This window comes from Doryrhamphus excisus, chromosome 4 (genome assembly GCF_030265055.1).
Source record: "Doryrhamphus excisus isolate RoL2022-K1 chromosome 4, RoL_Dexc_1.0, whole genome shotgun sequence".
Lineage (NCBI taxonomy): Eukaryota > Metazoa > Chordata > Actinopteri > Syngnathiformes > Syngnathidae > Doryrhamphus > Doryrhamphus excisus.
The window spans coordinates 6,816,128-6,832,721 of NC_080469.1; the positions used below are offsets into that span (position 1 = coordinate 6,816,128).

The 16,594-nt window shown below is 39.4% G+C and overlaps 1 protein-coding gene across 2 annotated transcripts; it reads right to left on the minus strand.

The window, feature by feature from the left end:
* Positions 1-988: 988 nt before the first annotated feature.
* zbtb34 (zinc finger and BTB domain containing 34) lies at positions 989-14,433 on the minus strand. Of its 2 annotated transcripts, XM_058071269.1 has the most exons (3): positions 14,026-14,174; positions 8,920-8,979; positions 989-7,556 (listed from the first exon to the last, which is right to left on the minus strand). In XM_058071269.1, exons 2-3 carry the CDS (start codon positions 8,932-8,934, stop codon positions 5,994-5,996), a joined length of 1,578 nt encoding a protein of 525 aa, XP_057927252.1. In that variant the 5' UTR covers positions 8,935-8,979; positions 14,026-14,174; the 3' UTR covers positions 989-5,993. The 2 variants fall into 2 exon arrangements, with proteins under 2 accessions (XP_057927252.1, XP_057927251.1); XM_058071268.1 differs by lacking the exons at positions 8,920-8,979; positions 14,026-14,174 and adding an exon at positions 14,277-14,433.
* Between the last annotated feature and the right edge of the window lie 2,161 nt (positions 14,434-16,594).

Sequence of the window (16,594 nt, forward strand, 5' to 3'; positions counted from 1 at the left end):
AAAATCGCAAAATTCAAACTCTAATAAAATGCTTGAAGGAATCTTCTATTTTTACTTTAAAATATACATCAATACTTTTGAGGCAATTTTAGATTGGAGCACTGTTGTTTAGTGCATGCCATTTCTTCATTTAACAGCTTATTTCGGTTTGGCTGTACGTTTTTTTAGGGGGAATGGTATGCTGTTGTTTTTTTCATCTGAAAACAAACAGCCACGTCACAATGCATCATTAGCTCCTGGCCTGACAGTGTATTTGCTGCTCTTTGGCTCCCTCTAGAGGATTGCCAGTATATTCTCTTCTTGCACTGATTCAAAAACTACAGTAGTCCACTGGAGGGAAAGTCACTTTTTAGGGAGTTTTCATGAAACACCAATTAGAATTAAACACGATTAAACATAATGTATTGGCTATGATTGGCTGGCAACTAGTTTAGGGGGTATACGGCCTCTCGGACAGTCAGAAGGCATAGGCTCCAGTATACTCCCACGACCCTAGGATAAGCGGCATAGAAAATTAGTGAACCAGACTGTAATAAAATGGATCCTTGCGTTACATACCAGGATCACCAGCAAATAGTACACCATTAAAAATGTACTGCTGAAAAAATGGTTCAACTGTGTTTAAAATTTGTAGGGATTTTAAAATGTTATAACTTTACCCTGCTTTATGGCGCCCCTGACTATTGCATTTCATAGCACACAATAGATATGTGAGTCACAAACAAGTAGTTCAAAACTTGCAACGTGTTCGCTTAATCAGGTCTCAAGGGTACTGGGTTTTTATTAAATCATATATTTTCTCACCCCTGCTACCGCAAGGAAATAGATTGTACAACTGTTAATCTTACTTTATTTGTATCACACTTTTATCCCAGTGGAAAAAAAGACCAACGTGGTCCTAATCAAATCAACTCCTTTCCCATGTTTTACTCACTGATGCGTAAACAAAAAACATAAGCCACTATGAAAGAGACAAGTCATAGCCAAATCAGCGTCTTTATTTTAGAAACGCATTTTTCTACTGACATTTTTTCTTTAATAAAAAAGCAATTTACAAGCTTAAGAACCAAAATGAAGCTGCACAGAGTGATTATGAGTAAAATATATCATTTGAATAAATATACCTTTATTTCATGCTATAAAAGAAAATTCATAAATGGCAATAGATACAACAACAGCTCGAGCTAGCTTCATTTACTTCATAGTTGTACAAAACAGTAGAGTTCTGAGGTTCACAGTTGGGTTGTGAGGTTGTGTGGAGAGTGGACAAAACAGGAGTTTGGGCACATGTGCTGTCATGACTTAGGCTATGTTCACACTGCATGGTATGCCCAGTTCAGATTTTTGGTTAAAATCTGATCTTTTAGGTGGTCGTCCACATTAAACAAAAAATTGCGACTTGTCAATGTAAACGCCAAGTATCCCGGACGTGACACACATGCGCAAAATCATACAGTCACATGCTTCTGTGGTGTTTACAGAAGTAAACATTGCCTCAATTTGAGCAATTTCAAGGATTTTGTGCAATGGGAGTCTACATTTCATGACTTCGGGTGATGGAAATTTGTGGAGACCGAGCTGCGATGTCTGTTCTGAGTCGTGTTTGGGTGGATGTTGGAGCCACGAATGCTGGTACAAATGAGAGCAAAACATCAGAATTGATCTGCAGTGTGAACGTAGCCTCAGTTTTTGTGGCCTTTAGCTGGACGCCAAGCTTCAGTTTTGGGGAACATTACAGACTCATTGAGTCCTTGAGGCAGAATGTATGAAAACCACTGATTGAGGAATTGTCTCCCCGCCTGAAGAGAAGTGCATGATTGTGGACATAGGATGCATGCCCAATGAGACCATTGGAAATGAGAACATTATACACCCTGAGTTCTACGTTTTTTGCCTTGTCCCCAAATACATGTGAGTCAGAGACATTATAGTGCGTTTCAGGAGTTGAGTTGATCAACCCCTCTCTCATCCTGAACAAGTACAACTCAAATATCTGTAACTGAGGTGCCAGAAGTGTCCACCAAATCTGAACATGACAACACACAGCCCTCTCCCAGAATGTGGCTTTACAGCCCAAAAATCCCTTTCATTATTTTGACACAGCTGGAGGTGTAACTCTGTGTCGAGCCACTGCAGAGTAGATGACTGAGCCACATGCTCAGTTCTTCTGTTGCGGTTCACTTACTACCACTGGATTTTCATGAGCTTTTAGGTCACCTGGTCATCATTTTACCATATTTCTCATGTATAGTGACCTTTCTAAAAAGGTCCAGTAAATAAAAATAAATCAATTTCAAATTGTCCTGTTCCTACTTAAATTTAAAATCTTCCTGGCAATCAGTTTGTTTGCTATGACAGGTCAATAATTTCATTTTGCTTGATGATCCCAATACACCACTTTTATAAAAGTTTATTGCTTTTTTTACTTATACACAGTGGACAGAAACTGGAAAAAAAAAGCTATGGAAGACTTCAGCTTTTTTCTAAGCCTGTATCAGTGTTCGTAAACTACCTGAAGTGAGTTTAACACAAAGAGGATGAGCTGCAATTTCAAAAAGTAGTCTGACAGCTTCCCCCTGTAAACACTTCCTTTTGATGACGTGTGGCCCAAAATGCATCTCCTGCATCAAACTAAGAATTGACAAAAAGTCAACTAGAGTGAGTGTCAAAGTCAGTTGGCTCTGTGTGTGTACTATGACTTAAGTAAATATAGCTACATGAAAAGCAATTCAACAATACCCCCTCCATTTACCTATACATAGACTTATATACTTATTTGATAAGAAAACAAAACCTTACAATTAAAATAAGCACCTTTTAATGGGAAGAGACCCTCGCTTCAGCAACTGAGGCCATTTTAGCTGGATACCTACAGACTTCCCAAATGGATTTGTTATGTACTATAAAAACTTAAGTGCACAATCAAAAAAATCTAAATAACTCAAGTTTTAAACTTATGCATTGGCAATTTTATACAATTTTGTGGTTGCGCAACGTGCAATTCAACTACAGTATATGAGGGTATGCTTTTTTTGTTTAAATGCACACTAAATACCCAAGCAGATGCTCTCCCACCAATGGTGGAGCAGGAGAGGGAAGCAGATATGCGCGTTTCATGCATCTCCTTCCGTTGTTCATTCAAAGACCAAAAATGTACGGCACATTGATGGGATTGTCCTCACCGGCTGAAGCCGAGGGATAAAAAATACGCAGTCTGAGTATAGGGTGATGGCCTCAATTGATTGTAATCACTTGCTACCTAATAACTGTCTTTTCCATGACAATAAAAACATATCAGAAGCAAAGAACAAAACATTTTTCATTTGATAAAAAGGGATCAAGGTGGGGGTAGGACATGAAAAAAAGTACAAAATGGATGAAGATCGATCGTTTCTTGTTGGTGCTACTTTACGATAAATGATGTGGCTATATTTCATTATAATATAATCAATTAAACCTGTTTGGAAAAAAAAAACAACAACAAAAAAAACGAGGCACATCATTCTAAGTGCCAAACTCTAAAATTGAAAGCTTGTGGCAAGGCACTAGGTTTAAATGCCACTTGTTGTGAAGAATTATCTTGTTTATGTTGGCGTCACACAATTACAATGACTATTGCACATCATTTGTACTATCAACTATTTATGGCTTAAATGAGTGTTGCTAATTACGATTTCATCTTCATTACAAATTGATCAGATTGGACACAAATGATTGTTTTAAGCTGGGAGGGTACATTCCTTGCAAATCGCAATGAACTTGAACTTAATGAACAACCAATTTGTCTTAATAAGCATTCAATTATGAAATACAGACAAAATGTACTGCTAAAAATCACCTGCTAATCTTTGGTGTAAACTTATGGCACAAAAGAGTTTAATCAGTTTGTACCCTTCATTTGCAAATCATTTCGGGGCAACTTGCAAGACAATACACACTTGGAATCATCATTGGCAAAATCAAATTAGTGTGCCAACTAATGACTGGTGAGCTGTTAAACCAACAACTGACAAAAATGAAATGAATTTAAACTAACCTTGGTAAACATTCATTTAAAGAGTACTGGTGAAGTTGAAAGACTGGTTAACCAAAACTGTGATATATAACAATAATAGTAAAAAACAAAATGATTCTTGCAAATTTCCTCCAGAATTGATTAGCTTTCTCAACTGGCAATGAGTAAAGATTGTGAAGGTTGTACATTAAGAGGGATAAGGACTTGCTTGATGTAACCTGGCAAAACACCACGTTGTCATACAGCAAAATTGCACCATAAGAAAGGCATTCAATCAATTTAATGGAAATTAACAATGTTGATAAAAATAAAAAAAGACCACCCAGCTGAGCTTAAAATCTCCAAATAGATATAAAAAGATATCATCAATCAGGCCTTATAAGTGCCTACTTAATAATTAGGATTGAGTGATGAAATCACAATGGTAATAAAACAGTCTCTAATATACTAGCTACTTCCCAATCCCCATTACAGATAAAACACAACAAAGTCCTATGCATGATTTGTAGCCAAAAGTAATCTTGTGGTTGCAGAGTCTCATCATGATGCAGTAACCGCTGTGAGGCTAGTACTATGATATTGCAGGTTCAGATTTAAAACAGAGATTAGCACAGGGTATCACTGGGACAACACCAATCCCACCCTGAAACTCTGCAAAGTGCATCAATACTTTGGATCACCTGCTTTCACCACCTTTAACAATAGTGATTGCTTGAGCCACACGCAAGTCAAACACAGAGTGGTATTGACTACTGCAAACAACCTTGGTCAATGAGTTTATATTTTACATTTATATTTGACTCTCACCAATGCAGAGAACAAAGACGGCAGGTAGGACAGCATGAAATTTGAGAAAAAAAGACAACAGTCCTTTCAAAATAACGGAAGAAAAACCATGTTAAAATGGCTGAGATTCCTTTGTTGCTTTTTGCATATTATTGAGATTAGTACATTGATGTACAGAACCAGAGTTATCCGACTGCATTTAATGAATAATGAGTTATAGCCAATCGTACCCAACTCGGGTCAAAACAAGTTACACATTCTGATGTAAATCTTGACATCCAAATGTGGAGGAATTTGATCAAGAGATCCTTTTCACAGTCAACAGTATCTAAAACCATGGTGTACACAACAGAGCGCCACCTGTATAAGTGATGAGGTAAAAATCCTGTGTTTTGTGGGGAAAACACAGTAAACGTATATCATATGTTTAAGTATACACGGCCATCTAGTCTTTGTTTTCTATTATTTCCAAAAACATAGCACCTTCTAATCCTCATTTGACCAAGTCTTATCCATACAATCAACAGGGATTATTTCCCCTGTGTATCAAGGCTTTTTGTTGACAAAATATTCTATACATGGTTTGGCAAAAGATACTGTACATAAATGGATTTCTAACAGTGAACTTGTCTGTGCCCGATAGGTTCTTGGCTATGAGGTAGAACCCAGTAAGTTCCATTGATGTGAGAATACTGTCTGTTATGAGTAAGTAGTTGTGTTATGAGGTATTGAACAGATATGCCACACAAACCTTTGAAAAACAAAAAAAAGATCATTCCTAGTGAGTGAGTGACCTCCTGTGGCCGTATGTGCAAAAACAGGTCAGGTAAAAAGGTGATATGACAAGCATCTTACCAGAGTTTTCACATTTTCAATTATTGCAACATGCCTATATAATTCTGTAAATATGTTTTTAAAACATGGAAAGATATAAAGAGAAATCATCTAAGGGGGTCTTGATTATTGGGACCACCGCAAAAATAGTAAGATGTAGCTCCCGATGTAACTCCCTTTGCTTGAAAGAAATCCAATTCTACAAAGCCTTGCCTCTGAATTTCACACCTAGCTTTCCACACCAGAACCCCTTTATGCAAGTCAAGTCAATAGTTGAGGAAGCGGATTTAAAAAAACAAAAACAAAACATTGATTTGAAATAGACATTTCTTAAAGCTTCTTTAACCTGAAGCAGGACCTAATAATCACATCTGGATGCTTGAGCTTCTTCTGGACTGCATTTGGAACTCTCCTCTATATCATCAGCTGGTGCCTCTTCTGCATATTGTGCCTCATAGGCTATCCCCTCAGCGGTATCCTCTTGGTCTTTCTGACCTGAGCCTCCGTCCACCCTCTCTGGAGAGTCCATATGGTTGTTGCCCTCGGTTGCTCCCATGTGCTTCTTCCTCAGGTGCTGGTTAAGGGTGCCCTGAAATGGGAAGCATTTTCCACAGATCTGGCAGTGGAAGGGCTTGTTGTCCGTGTGGCCACGGATGTGGTACTCCAGTTGATCTTTCCTCGTATACTTCTTGCCACAGAATTTACAAACAAATGGGGTGATCCCCATGTGCAGGCGCATGTGACGGTCAAGGCTCCCTTTTTGATTGAAGGTCTTACCACAGTAGACACAAATGAGTCTTTCGTTGTACGGGTACCACTGACTTCTCAGACTACGCTCTCGCACATCGTTCTCCAGTATGGTGGGTCCCACAGCAGACTCTGTGTCATCTGAACCTGGTTTGATGTGACTCAGTACCGCTGCTGGGATGGCCAGAGGACGCTTTGCCCTGGCTCTACCTCCCCTGAACCCACTAAGGATGGAACGGGATGGACTGGAGTTGCTGAGGTTGACAAAGCACGGGGAAGACAGCCCTGAGTACGAGTAGGCAGCAGACTGGATAACTGGACCATAAGAACCTACACTAACAGCCAAAACTTGCTCTCCATCTACCAACTCTGTGTGGTAACCATCATCACCTGCTGAGGAACTATCAGAGTAGGTAGGCCTCTCTGTTTTCTCGACCTTCACATGGACATCTGTTACTTGCCCATCTTTTCCAATGAGTTCCACTTGCTCCATTTCGCCTTCCATGGGAGTATCATGCTCTGACACACTGTCAGTGCTGCCACGATCTGACTGTCCTTCTTCTTGCAGCTGTCGCCCACGGCCCAGGCCTTTTCCTGCAAGATCCAAGCGTGCTTCGTGTCCTGTATGACTCTGACGGGAGTAGTAAGGGGGGGAGATCTGGGTAGGGTTGACAAAGAGATTGCTGTCATTGACCCCATTGCGACTCGTCTGCGAGTCATCCTTCTCTGGGCTGCAGGCATTAACCGGGAGGCTGATTTTGGAGTGAATGCTCTCAAGAATTTGGGTGCACTTGTCAATAATTACCTGCATCTGCAGAAAGCTAGCAGCGGTGAGGAAACTGATAATATCCTTTAGCTGTAGGGACATGTGACCTGTGTAGCAGAATGCAAGAAGCTGCTCAAACACCTCAGGGCTTTTGATGACTGAGATGGAGAGGCCACTCATGGTGCTGAGAGCCGAGTGGTCACGGAAATAGGGTGAGCTGGCTGCCAGCACAGCCTTGTGGGCGCGAAATGGCTGACCCTGAATGTGAACAATGATGTCACATAACTTGCCCTGCAGTCGCAACTCATTGAGTTGAGTCAAAACAGTGTTGCTGAACTCCGGCACATCAAACTCGATGTAGCTGCCGTCGTCCATTTCTTGGATGCGTTTCTCCAGTTTGTCAACCACCTGAGGGAGAAAACAAAAAATAAACAAAAAATTAGCATGCATTGGACACACATGACGATGTGAGGCAGCTCAGTGAGCATTTCAAAAGTCAATGTGCTTTTTCCTTGCTTTTCTTTACTCTTTTGTGATGTCATCATAGAAGCACATCATGACATGTCACCGGCACCTCCCATCAACTGCCCCCAATATTGGATCCTCTACGTGAATAAGAATGTTAAAACTATGATGTAATGCACAAATAGAGAAACAATCATTCACACTCACATCCATACCCTTGGACGAACCCAGGTCTTCCTGGGTTCTTCCTCTTTGAGGAATCACTTATGTCAGCATGTGTACGTCACCCATACAGACGACCTAGGACGAAGCGGGTGTTTAAGGACACGTGGAGATTGAAGAGGCTCGAGACAAGGCAATGGAAAAAGAAGGAAAACAAAAACTTAAAAAACAGCCAGAAAATGTGGTGAAACACTGTGCATACCACAATCGCAGTCGCCTCCTGATTCCCCTTTGCCACTGTTAATTTTTTTTTTTTTCAATGTAACGCTTGTTTGCCTGGTTACACTCCCTGAAGAACCATTTGTTCTGCGTCCAGTCAAATTGCATTTACTATAAATAGTCCTAAAATTAAACAACTACAACTAAACAACTAAAACTAACATCCAGCTGTTACACTATACACAGTCAATTTAAAAAATAAAACTCTTGATTATCTAAAAAAAATAAATAAACCAATGGATGTGAAATGTTTAATTTTTTTTCTTGTAAATTCATTATTGCTCTTTAACCAAGGAAAAATATATATTTTTTCTGATTACTCGATTACGGAAGAGTGTACACCGAGCTCTCAAATAAGATGCTTGTTTTGCACGTATTGTGCTGGAACACACAGCCATCCCAAGGAGAGCGGACATCCTAAGTGTTGTTGCTGTATCTATGCTGCTGTTGGTGATGGAACTAGCATAAGTATGTGTAGCAATGCGCTGACAAAAGAAGCTTCTGTAGCACTTCAAATCATCAAAATAGGCAAGATACTACAACTATTACATGTTATCAGTGTACATGTTCGGCATGATCACAGCATGTACTGTACATCAAACGATGCAACAAAACAAACAGGCATGTATACTGATGTCGATTTATCGGTTATCGTGACAGTTCTACCAAACACTGAACCACAACATCAGTGGGCATGTTGTTACATTCGCAGAAGGCAGACATAATTTATTGTTAGACTTCTCTGATTCTGACTGCTTAGAGGAAGTCCGATCTTTGTGTTGAAAATGCTGCAATGAGCCAACTGCTTTCTTTTTATGAATTTTAGGCGAAACCTTTGAGACATTTCTTCTGTGATGGTGCTCACCGGCTTCTTCTTCATTGGTGTTTGCAGTTATTTCTTGTAGCTGGCGGACTGGCATCAAAACTAGGAATGAAAATGTAAACGTTTAAAACCATCTTGGGACAATCAGAATGTAAATCCTGGAATGTAAATCCTGGAGACTCCCATGCCCCACCCTACTGAAGGTACTGTACATGTTCCATATTTGGCAGAGAATGAGGAAAGTCTGGTTCTATTGGCAAGTTGCACACAGCTATTTGCCAATAGCGCACAATTTGGGAGTATATTTTTAAATAATATTACTGTACCATGGGGCTGCACGGCGGTCAAGTGGTTAGCGCGCAGACCTCACAGCTAGGAGACCAGAGTTTTATCCCACCCTCGGCCATCTCTGTGTGGAGTTTGCATAAAGTTTGTTCTCCCTGTGCATGCATGGGTTTTCTCCGGGTACTCCGGTTTCCTCCCTCCCACATTCCAAAAACATGCTAGGTTAATTGGTGACTCCAAATTCTCCATAGGTATGAATGTGAACATACATGCATACATACATATATATAGATATGTACACATACATATATACACACACATATATGTGCATATATATATATATATATATATATATATATATATATATATATATATATATATATACACACACACACACACACACACACACACATATATATATATGTATATGTATACATATACACACACACATATGTATATGAATATGAATGTGAGTGTGAATGGTTGTTTGTCTATATGTGCCCTGTGATTGGCTGGCGACCAGTCCAGGGTGTACCTCACCTCTCGCCCAAAGACAACTAGGATAGGATAGGATACACAAAAAGCAAGTTCATAATGCAGCATCAAGTAAATGGCACCTCTTCTTCAAATCAATCCCATTGCTGCAACCCCTTTCGAGTCTCTTGCTGGCAATCCAGCTGGACATTTCATATACCGAGTCACAGGTTTGCCAAGATACCTGTCCATGAAGACATGCATGCTCATTTCAGCACCAGAAGAGGAAAGATGGCGCAAGAGGGACAGAATTGGCAGAGGGAGCTCATTACTTTCCCACATATGCAGTCGAGCACAACATGTCCATGCACTTAAACATCAAACATGGTAACTTATGGCATGCAGAAAGGTTGGAAAAATGTTACGAGGGCAGCCAAAGAATGTATGCTCAGTGGTCGAAATGCACATGGTGGCTAAAGCTCACATGCTCTCAAAATGTTTAAAATTAGATCAAAATGTCCATATGCGGTTTAGTTGAGCTGGTAAAAATTTTTCCTGATGAGGCTGCTTCCTGCAGTACAGCAGATGAAACCTTGCAATTGCAATGATATCAAAAGTCAGATTTAGGTACTGTATATATAATGGTAATGGTAGGTAATATATATATATATATATATATATACACATTCAATTGTTTTAATTCTCAAGAAAAAAACAAACATCACCACTATAGTCTTGGTTATGGTCAGACATCAACTATGCCATTATTGACTGCTTTAATCTTAAAATGTCATATATAGTAGAAATTAACACATTTCTAGAATAGCTTAATTTAATTATATTTCATATATGAATTCATGGCGGCACGGCGGTCTGGTGGTTAGTGCGCAGACCTCACAGCTAGGAGACCAGGGTTCGGTCCCCGCCCTCGGCCATCTCTGTGTGGAGTTTGCATGTTCTCCCCGTGCATGCGTGGGTTTTCTCCGGGTACTCCGGTTTCCTCCCACATTCCAAAAACATGCTAGGTTAATTGGCCACTCCAAATTGTCCATAGGTATGAATGCGAGTGTGAATGGTTGTTTGTCTATATGTGCCCTGTGATTGGCTGGCGACCAGTCCAGGGTGTACCCCGCCTCTCGCCCGAAGACAGCTGGGATAGGCTCCAGCACCCCCGCGACCCTCGTGAGGAAAAAGCGGTAGAAAATGAATGAATGAATGAATGAATATGAATTCATCTAAACTGTTATGGCTTTCTATTTTCTAAAAAGTGGTATGCAAATGTATACTCTATGGTGTATTTTTGTATAAGCTAGAAATTCCAGTACAGCAAAAACTGTTTAAGGTTATGAATGAGGTAAATTTGCCAACTGCAAAAACAAGTTCTTGTTATTGACTTGGTGCTATTTAAGGATAAGTCTCCCTGAAGCAATCAAATGGGTGTGTTTTGAAATTCTTAAAGACAAAAAGGGGTTTACCGCTAACGTATACACATGAAGCCAGACACTTCTTTATCAAAAAACACGATAAGCAATGACTGACACACTGACATGAAAGTAAGTTGTTGACTGAAGCGGGAATATTAAAAAAAAAAAAAAGCTGGACCAGTGACTACAGTAGACGCAACACTGAAATGATCATGATTGACAGTGACGGCATGTGAACAATACCAGGTTAAAATAAGCTAGACTGAGTTTGTTTGCAGTGGGCCCACAATTGCTTGTAATTGGTAATGGTTTTATTTCATCAGATTACAATTGAGTGCATCACATAATCAGTTCACAGTTACACATGTCCAAAAGGAGTAGGAAGAAACAAAGCTTATTAAATCCTATCCCTCCATCTGGTACTTTTACAATCAGTAACTGTTATATTTGTTCACTTCCTGTTTTCCATAATACAGTTTAAGTTTTTTTTTTTTTTTTTTAAATAATGTACCTTGTACCGAAGTACGAGTAATTGACATTTATTTGTTCACTTCTAAACCAAGAGGTGCAATAATTTAAGCGACATAAGACAATGTGCCATGACCATTGGATGGAGCAACCCAAAATGTGGGTACGGAAAAGAATATTCAGGCTTAGAAAAAGTGCAGCACGCACACAATCACTAGATTTATATGCAGTCAATATTCCGGTTTCTGAAACATTCAGAATAACCCGTTTTCATGCCTGAGCAAACAGGGTTATTCCTGGTTCCCATGGTAAATGTGAACAATCAAGAATGTCATGACACAATGCGCGTCATTTCCGCATCTTCTTCCTTTATACAACAAAAACAGCAAGGCGTATAATGAACAACCTGGTACCGGTAGTACCTCCTCGCTCCAAAAATGTGCAGTTTTGCGTGCCGCCATGTTTTCAAAGTCAATATTTTCTGTCAAGATTCCTTTCGACTGGAACATGCGCAGAGCACAAATCAATATTGCTTAGATGGGGATATCCCAATAGGCGTATATATGACCTAATATTCAGGTTAGAAAACGGCATAACTCAGGGTTAATCGGGTTTTTAAAAAATGGAATATGAGCATATTTGGTTTTTTCAAAAGGGTTATTGGTGTTTACATTGCAGTATGCAACAGGGTTATTGGTAATATTCTGGTTATGATACTGTTATATTTTATTAAACGTAGCCATTCACACAATTTGTAGATATAGATTCCACCTTGAGTAGAAGTGTACGTAACTCTGCCACAGGTTACGTCCTTTTCACAACAAGATTACAGCATGTTTATACATTTTACATTCATGATAACATGTAATACTTAAGAGTATTTTGCTGTATTACCCTATCCTTTATGCATTACTGGAACATCCTTCCTGAGCGCATTGATTTAACATAGCAACATAGAAACAAACGCCTACAACTAAGATCAACTTTTCCAAACTGAAAAATAAATCACAGCAGGAGTGGTGGCCACAACTGTAAGTGACCCCAACAACTAAACGGAATTACATTCCTCATCACCGAAGTCTGACCAGAAAGGGGCTCAGTAATCCCGGGCTCACACCGAATCCCTTGCGGCTCCAGGCCTGATCCAGTTTGGCATGCCGCAAAGTGCCACTCACACTGACTTCGGTAGATGCAGCGCAAGTTCATGTGCCGGTTGCGGAAACCCACAGCTTGTTACAGAGCTGTAATTATAAAACAATTAAAATTTGTTCTGTTCAAGAAACTTTCTTGCAACATACAAGTCCGTCACATGTGCACACACATGCACAAAAGCTGTAGCTAAACTTTGACAAATCGTTACGTAGCACGTAGTTCACATGCGCAAAGCAGGAACAGTAACCCTTGCAGTGCATTCAAACGTTAGCACCCTCTCCTCAGCCACCTATCCATGACATACAGCAGCTACTATACTGGACTTAATTCTCAATAGCATAAGACAAATAAATGCTGACAGGCCACCTAAGAAAACAAAATGCAACATTTTTAAGGAAACTCATGTTGGTGCTTAGTGTCCTGGGTAAACGCAGATGTACTGAATAACCTGCCTGGTCCCTGCACTTTGGTCTTCCATACCATAACAGTGCAATTAGAGGCATTGGTACATTAAACCACATTGCTGGTACCTTACTAAGTTTTCCAGGTAAAGTTATATAAATAATTACATGTGTGGGATGCTGATTACCAAATAGGTATGCTGCCCCAGACAGTCTCAAATAAAGTGGATTCAGACCACACTTTGAGCAAAAAACTTGTTAGATTGAGCACCATACTATTCCATCGTGTGGAACGTTTACTGCCAATGCGAAAGGGTGCAAATGTGTACCGCGTCAAACTTTTGATGGCATTTATTACAATCTATTCATAGCCATCTGTATAAATGGGAGTCTCCCCACTGGTGCAGACCATATAAACCCCTAAGCCCCATCAGTTTCATTACTATCAAGTGTGTGCACCACTGTACTAAATTGATTTACCATATCTGCATTGCTTCACAGGGCCGTGCTATCAGCTATCAAGCAAAATTTGAACACTTGCTAACTATCTTAGCTAGCTTAACATTTAGCCTTCATTTTGGCAAAATACCGGACTTTCTCATGGACCTCTCTATATACGTTCATTGTGAACAAGCTTGACAGTCTGGTCGTGTTTTCCAACGTGTACAAAAGCTTCATAGGCATATATAGATTTTCAGTTAGATCGTCGAACTCCGGCATTACGTCGGCTGTCATATGAAGTAGTCGTGAGACTAGCTAGCTCGTTAGCCCAGATAGCAATCATCCCATGTAAACCAACGCGGATGGCTAAAGCTAGCATGCGCTAGCTGCTAGCTTGCGAGCCTGGCAGTAGCGTCCACCATTACCGAAGTGAGACAGGAGACACACTGGCATGACCGTACACCTTCGTAAGCCCACACCACAATTAAAACCACCGGACTCACCGTGCTGCAGATTAACACGAAACGTTGTCCATTCCCTTTCGGAGTTCGCTAACAGCCACAGCCAGGCCTCCCCCCCTCTCCAGTCCAGATGTGTCAGACAGTTGCTGCTGCAATTTTTGCATCAACAGGAAGTGTTCTTTTGGCTCTTTGCATTCATTCTATCGGTGAGTTTTGCAGCAGCCCCTCCCTTGCTCATGCGAGTGCAATGTATAGAGACACAATGTTCCCGACACTATGCAAGTCATACGTACCATAGTAAACGAATGGTAGCCGGTTTCCAGTAAATCGGCCATGCGAATATTCTTGTCTCCTTGGCTTGTTTCCTACACTGCGCCCGTGGCGTACAATATGTAATGTATGTAATGTAGTTTGCTTTCATTCCACAACCCCAAGGAGTGCTGTGTGAAATTCTACCAAGACTTATATGCATCATATGTGTCATCTCATTCGATTGCAGCTTTTATTCACTTAACAGTGCTTTTATTTTAGTCCAACTTCGTTGAACGTGCATGATCAACAACACTCATCAAATTACACTCACACTGATGTGTATATATGCTTAACACATACATGTTATGACAACTAAATAATTCATTAATTAATATTCAAATAATTGTAATTATAATTGACTTTTGTATTTTGAGATTTAACAGATTCGTCTTAATTTATTGTTACTAAACGACTTGTTCGTGCTATTCAGTAAAGTTAATCATTTGAACTACGTTTTTTTCATTAAGAAAAACGATCCCGATTTAGTTGTCATGCTATATTTTTTTTGTATGGTCATGAAAACGCTTTCATTCACTTCTGCACAAATACCACAAAGGGGCGCAAAAGACTAACAATTGCTCCTACCTCCGTAACGCAAGCATGTCAAAATGTTGCTATGAAGTTCACTTAAAACGTTACTCAACCCATTCGACACAAAACAATGACGATGTTAATGTAAAATACATTCAAGGCACAATTTCAAAATGTCATCAGTATAAGTCAGCCAATTTGACTGTTATTACATTACACAACTATTCTATCATGATGGTAATTGAGGTGGAGGATTTTTTTTTTCAAAATATCCCGGTAGTGCAATGCAACTCCTTCCAAATTATATTTTTGAAGAGACCAGAAAATATAAAGAACACAAACACTGGCTGACCAATAGCAAAAAGAAAAAAAATCTATATATCTCACAATCTCAAATTAAACAGCATAAGAATTGTTATAAATATTTGTTTAGCACAAATAAAAACTGGTGTTCATGACTGTCACTCATCGCTGTCTGGTTTTACAAATACATGTCTGTAGTGCTTGTACATACACCAAAGCAGTCTCTGAGAATCAACTGACAATTTGGATTCATTGTGTTGTTCCTATACATTGAATAATAGCTAACTTTACACTGTAAAAAAAAAAAAAAAAAGAAAAAAAAGAAAAGTTGGATGAACTCGAAATTTCAAGCAACAAACCTCGATAAAATTTTAAGTTTGGCAACTAAACTAAATTTTTAAAGTTTTGCTTTGAGTTTGCTCAACTCTGAATTCTGATTTTTGTCAACTCAACTGTGAATTGTACCAACTTATACATTTACATTGTAATAACTTTTAATCCTTACTTCTGCTCACTCTCCTGTAAGTTGTACTAACTTATACATTTACATTGTAATAACTTTTAATCCTTACGTCTGCTAACTGAAGGAACATCCAGACCGTTGTTGGAGCTGGAACTATTTTTAATCTTCTAACCTTTTAAAACATTGACTTTTATTGTACATTCATTTGTGCCATTGCTTCTTTTGTTATGGCTGACTTTTTGATGCTTTTGCAGGAGGGAAAAAACATGAATGATGCACAAAAAAAAAAACCGACCAAAAACGTGTTGCCGCTGATGTGAGAATTTTTGGGAGTTGCATGTCAAACTCCGCGAGACGACACCATGACACTGTAATGTAATTCAGGCTTCCGGTTGAGTTTAGACATTACACATCTAATCATGATGGGTTTTTGACATTTTTGTTGATGGCGTCATTCTCCAACCTCCTTGGTAGCGCAAATGCTCCCTCATGAAGTGCGGTACAGTAAGCTTCCTCACAGAGAAGATAATACAATTGGGCCTCCCCTACTTCCGGCCAAACAGATTTTCTGGAGCATTTTTTGTGGCCTAACTGTTTTTGTCACATTATTTTTGGTCACTCCAGACTCTAAAAAAGGAACATCAATTCAGTTAGCATTTGACATAAATGAAGGCAGCTTAGTAGATGTTGAAAATATATTTTGTACATTTTTCTCTATTTTCTCTATTTTAACTTTCATGAAAAAAATCCTCTCTGGTACTTTCACAGAGGCAAAGCTTGACAACATCAGCATCACACAACCTGTAGCCAGGAAAGTCATGCCTTCAAAATAAAAGCATGCCAATGAAAAAAACATGTTTGTACAACAGTAAGCAGTCGACCCTTTGAACCGAAAGATTCATTGGGCTCATGGTAGGACTAACAGAGCAGTAACAGAAGGGACCAGCTGTTCCAGCAAGCTATTTTTCAGGTAGAACATAGGAAGAGACCACTCCTTCATAT

Excerpts from the sequence above, each read along its gene's own strand:
- zbtb34 (XM_058071268.1), bottom strand. The coding sequence starts at position 14,318 with ATGGCCGATTTACTGGAAACCGGCTACCATTCGTTTACTATG. Across the intron at positions 7,557-14,276 it reads GCTACCATTCGTTTACTATG|GTGGTTGACAAACTGGAGAA; the intron begins GTACGTATGACT and ends TTTCTCCCTCAG.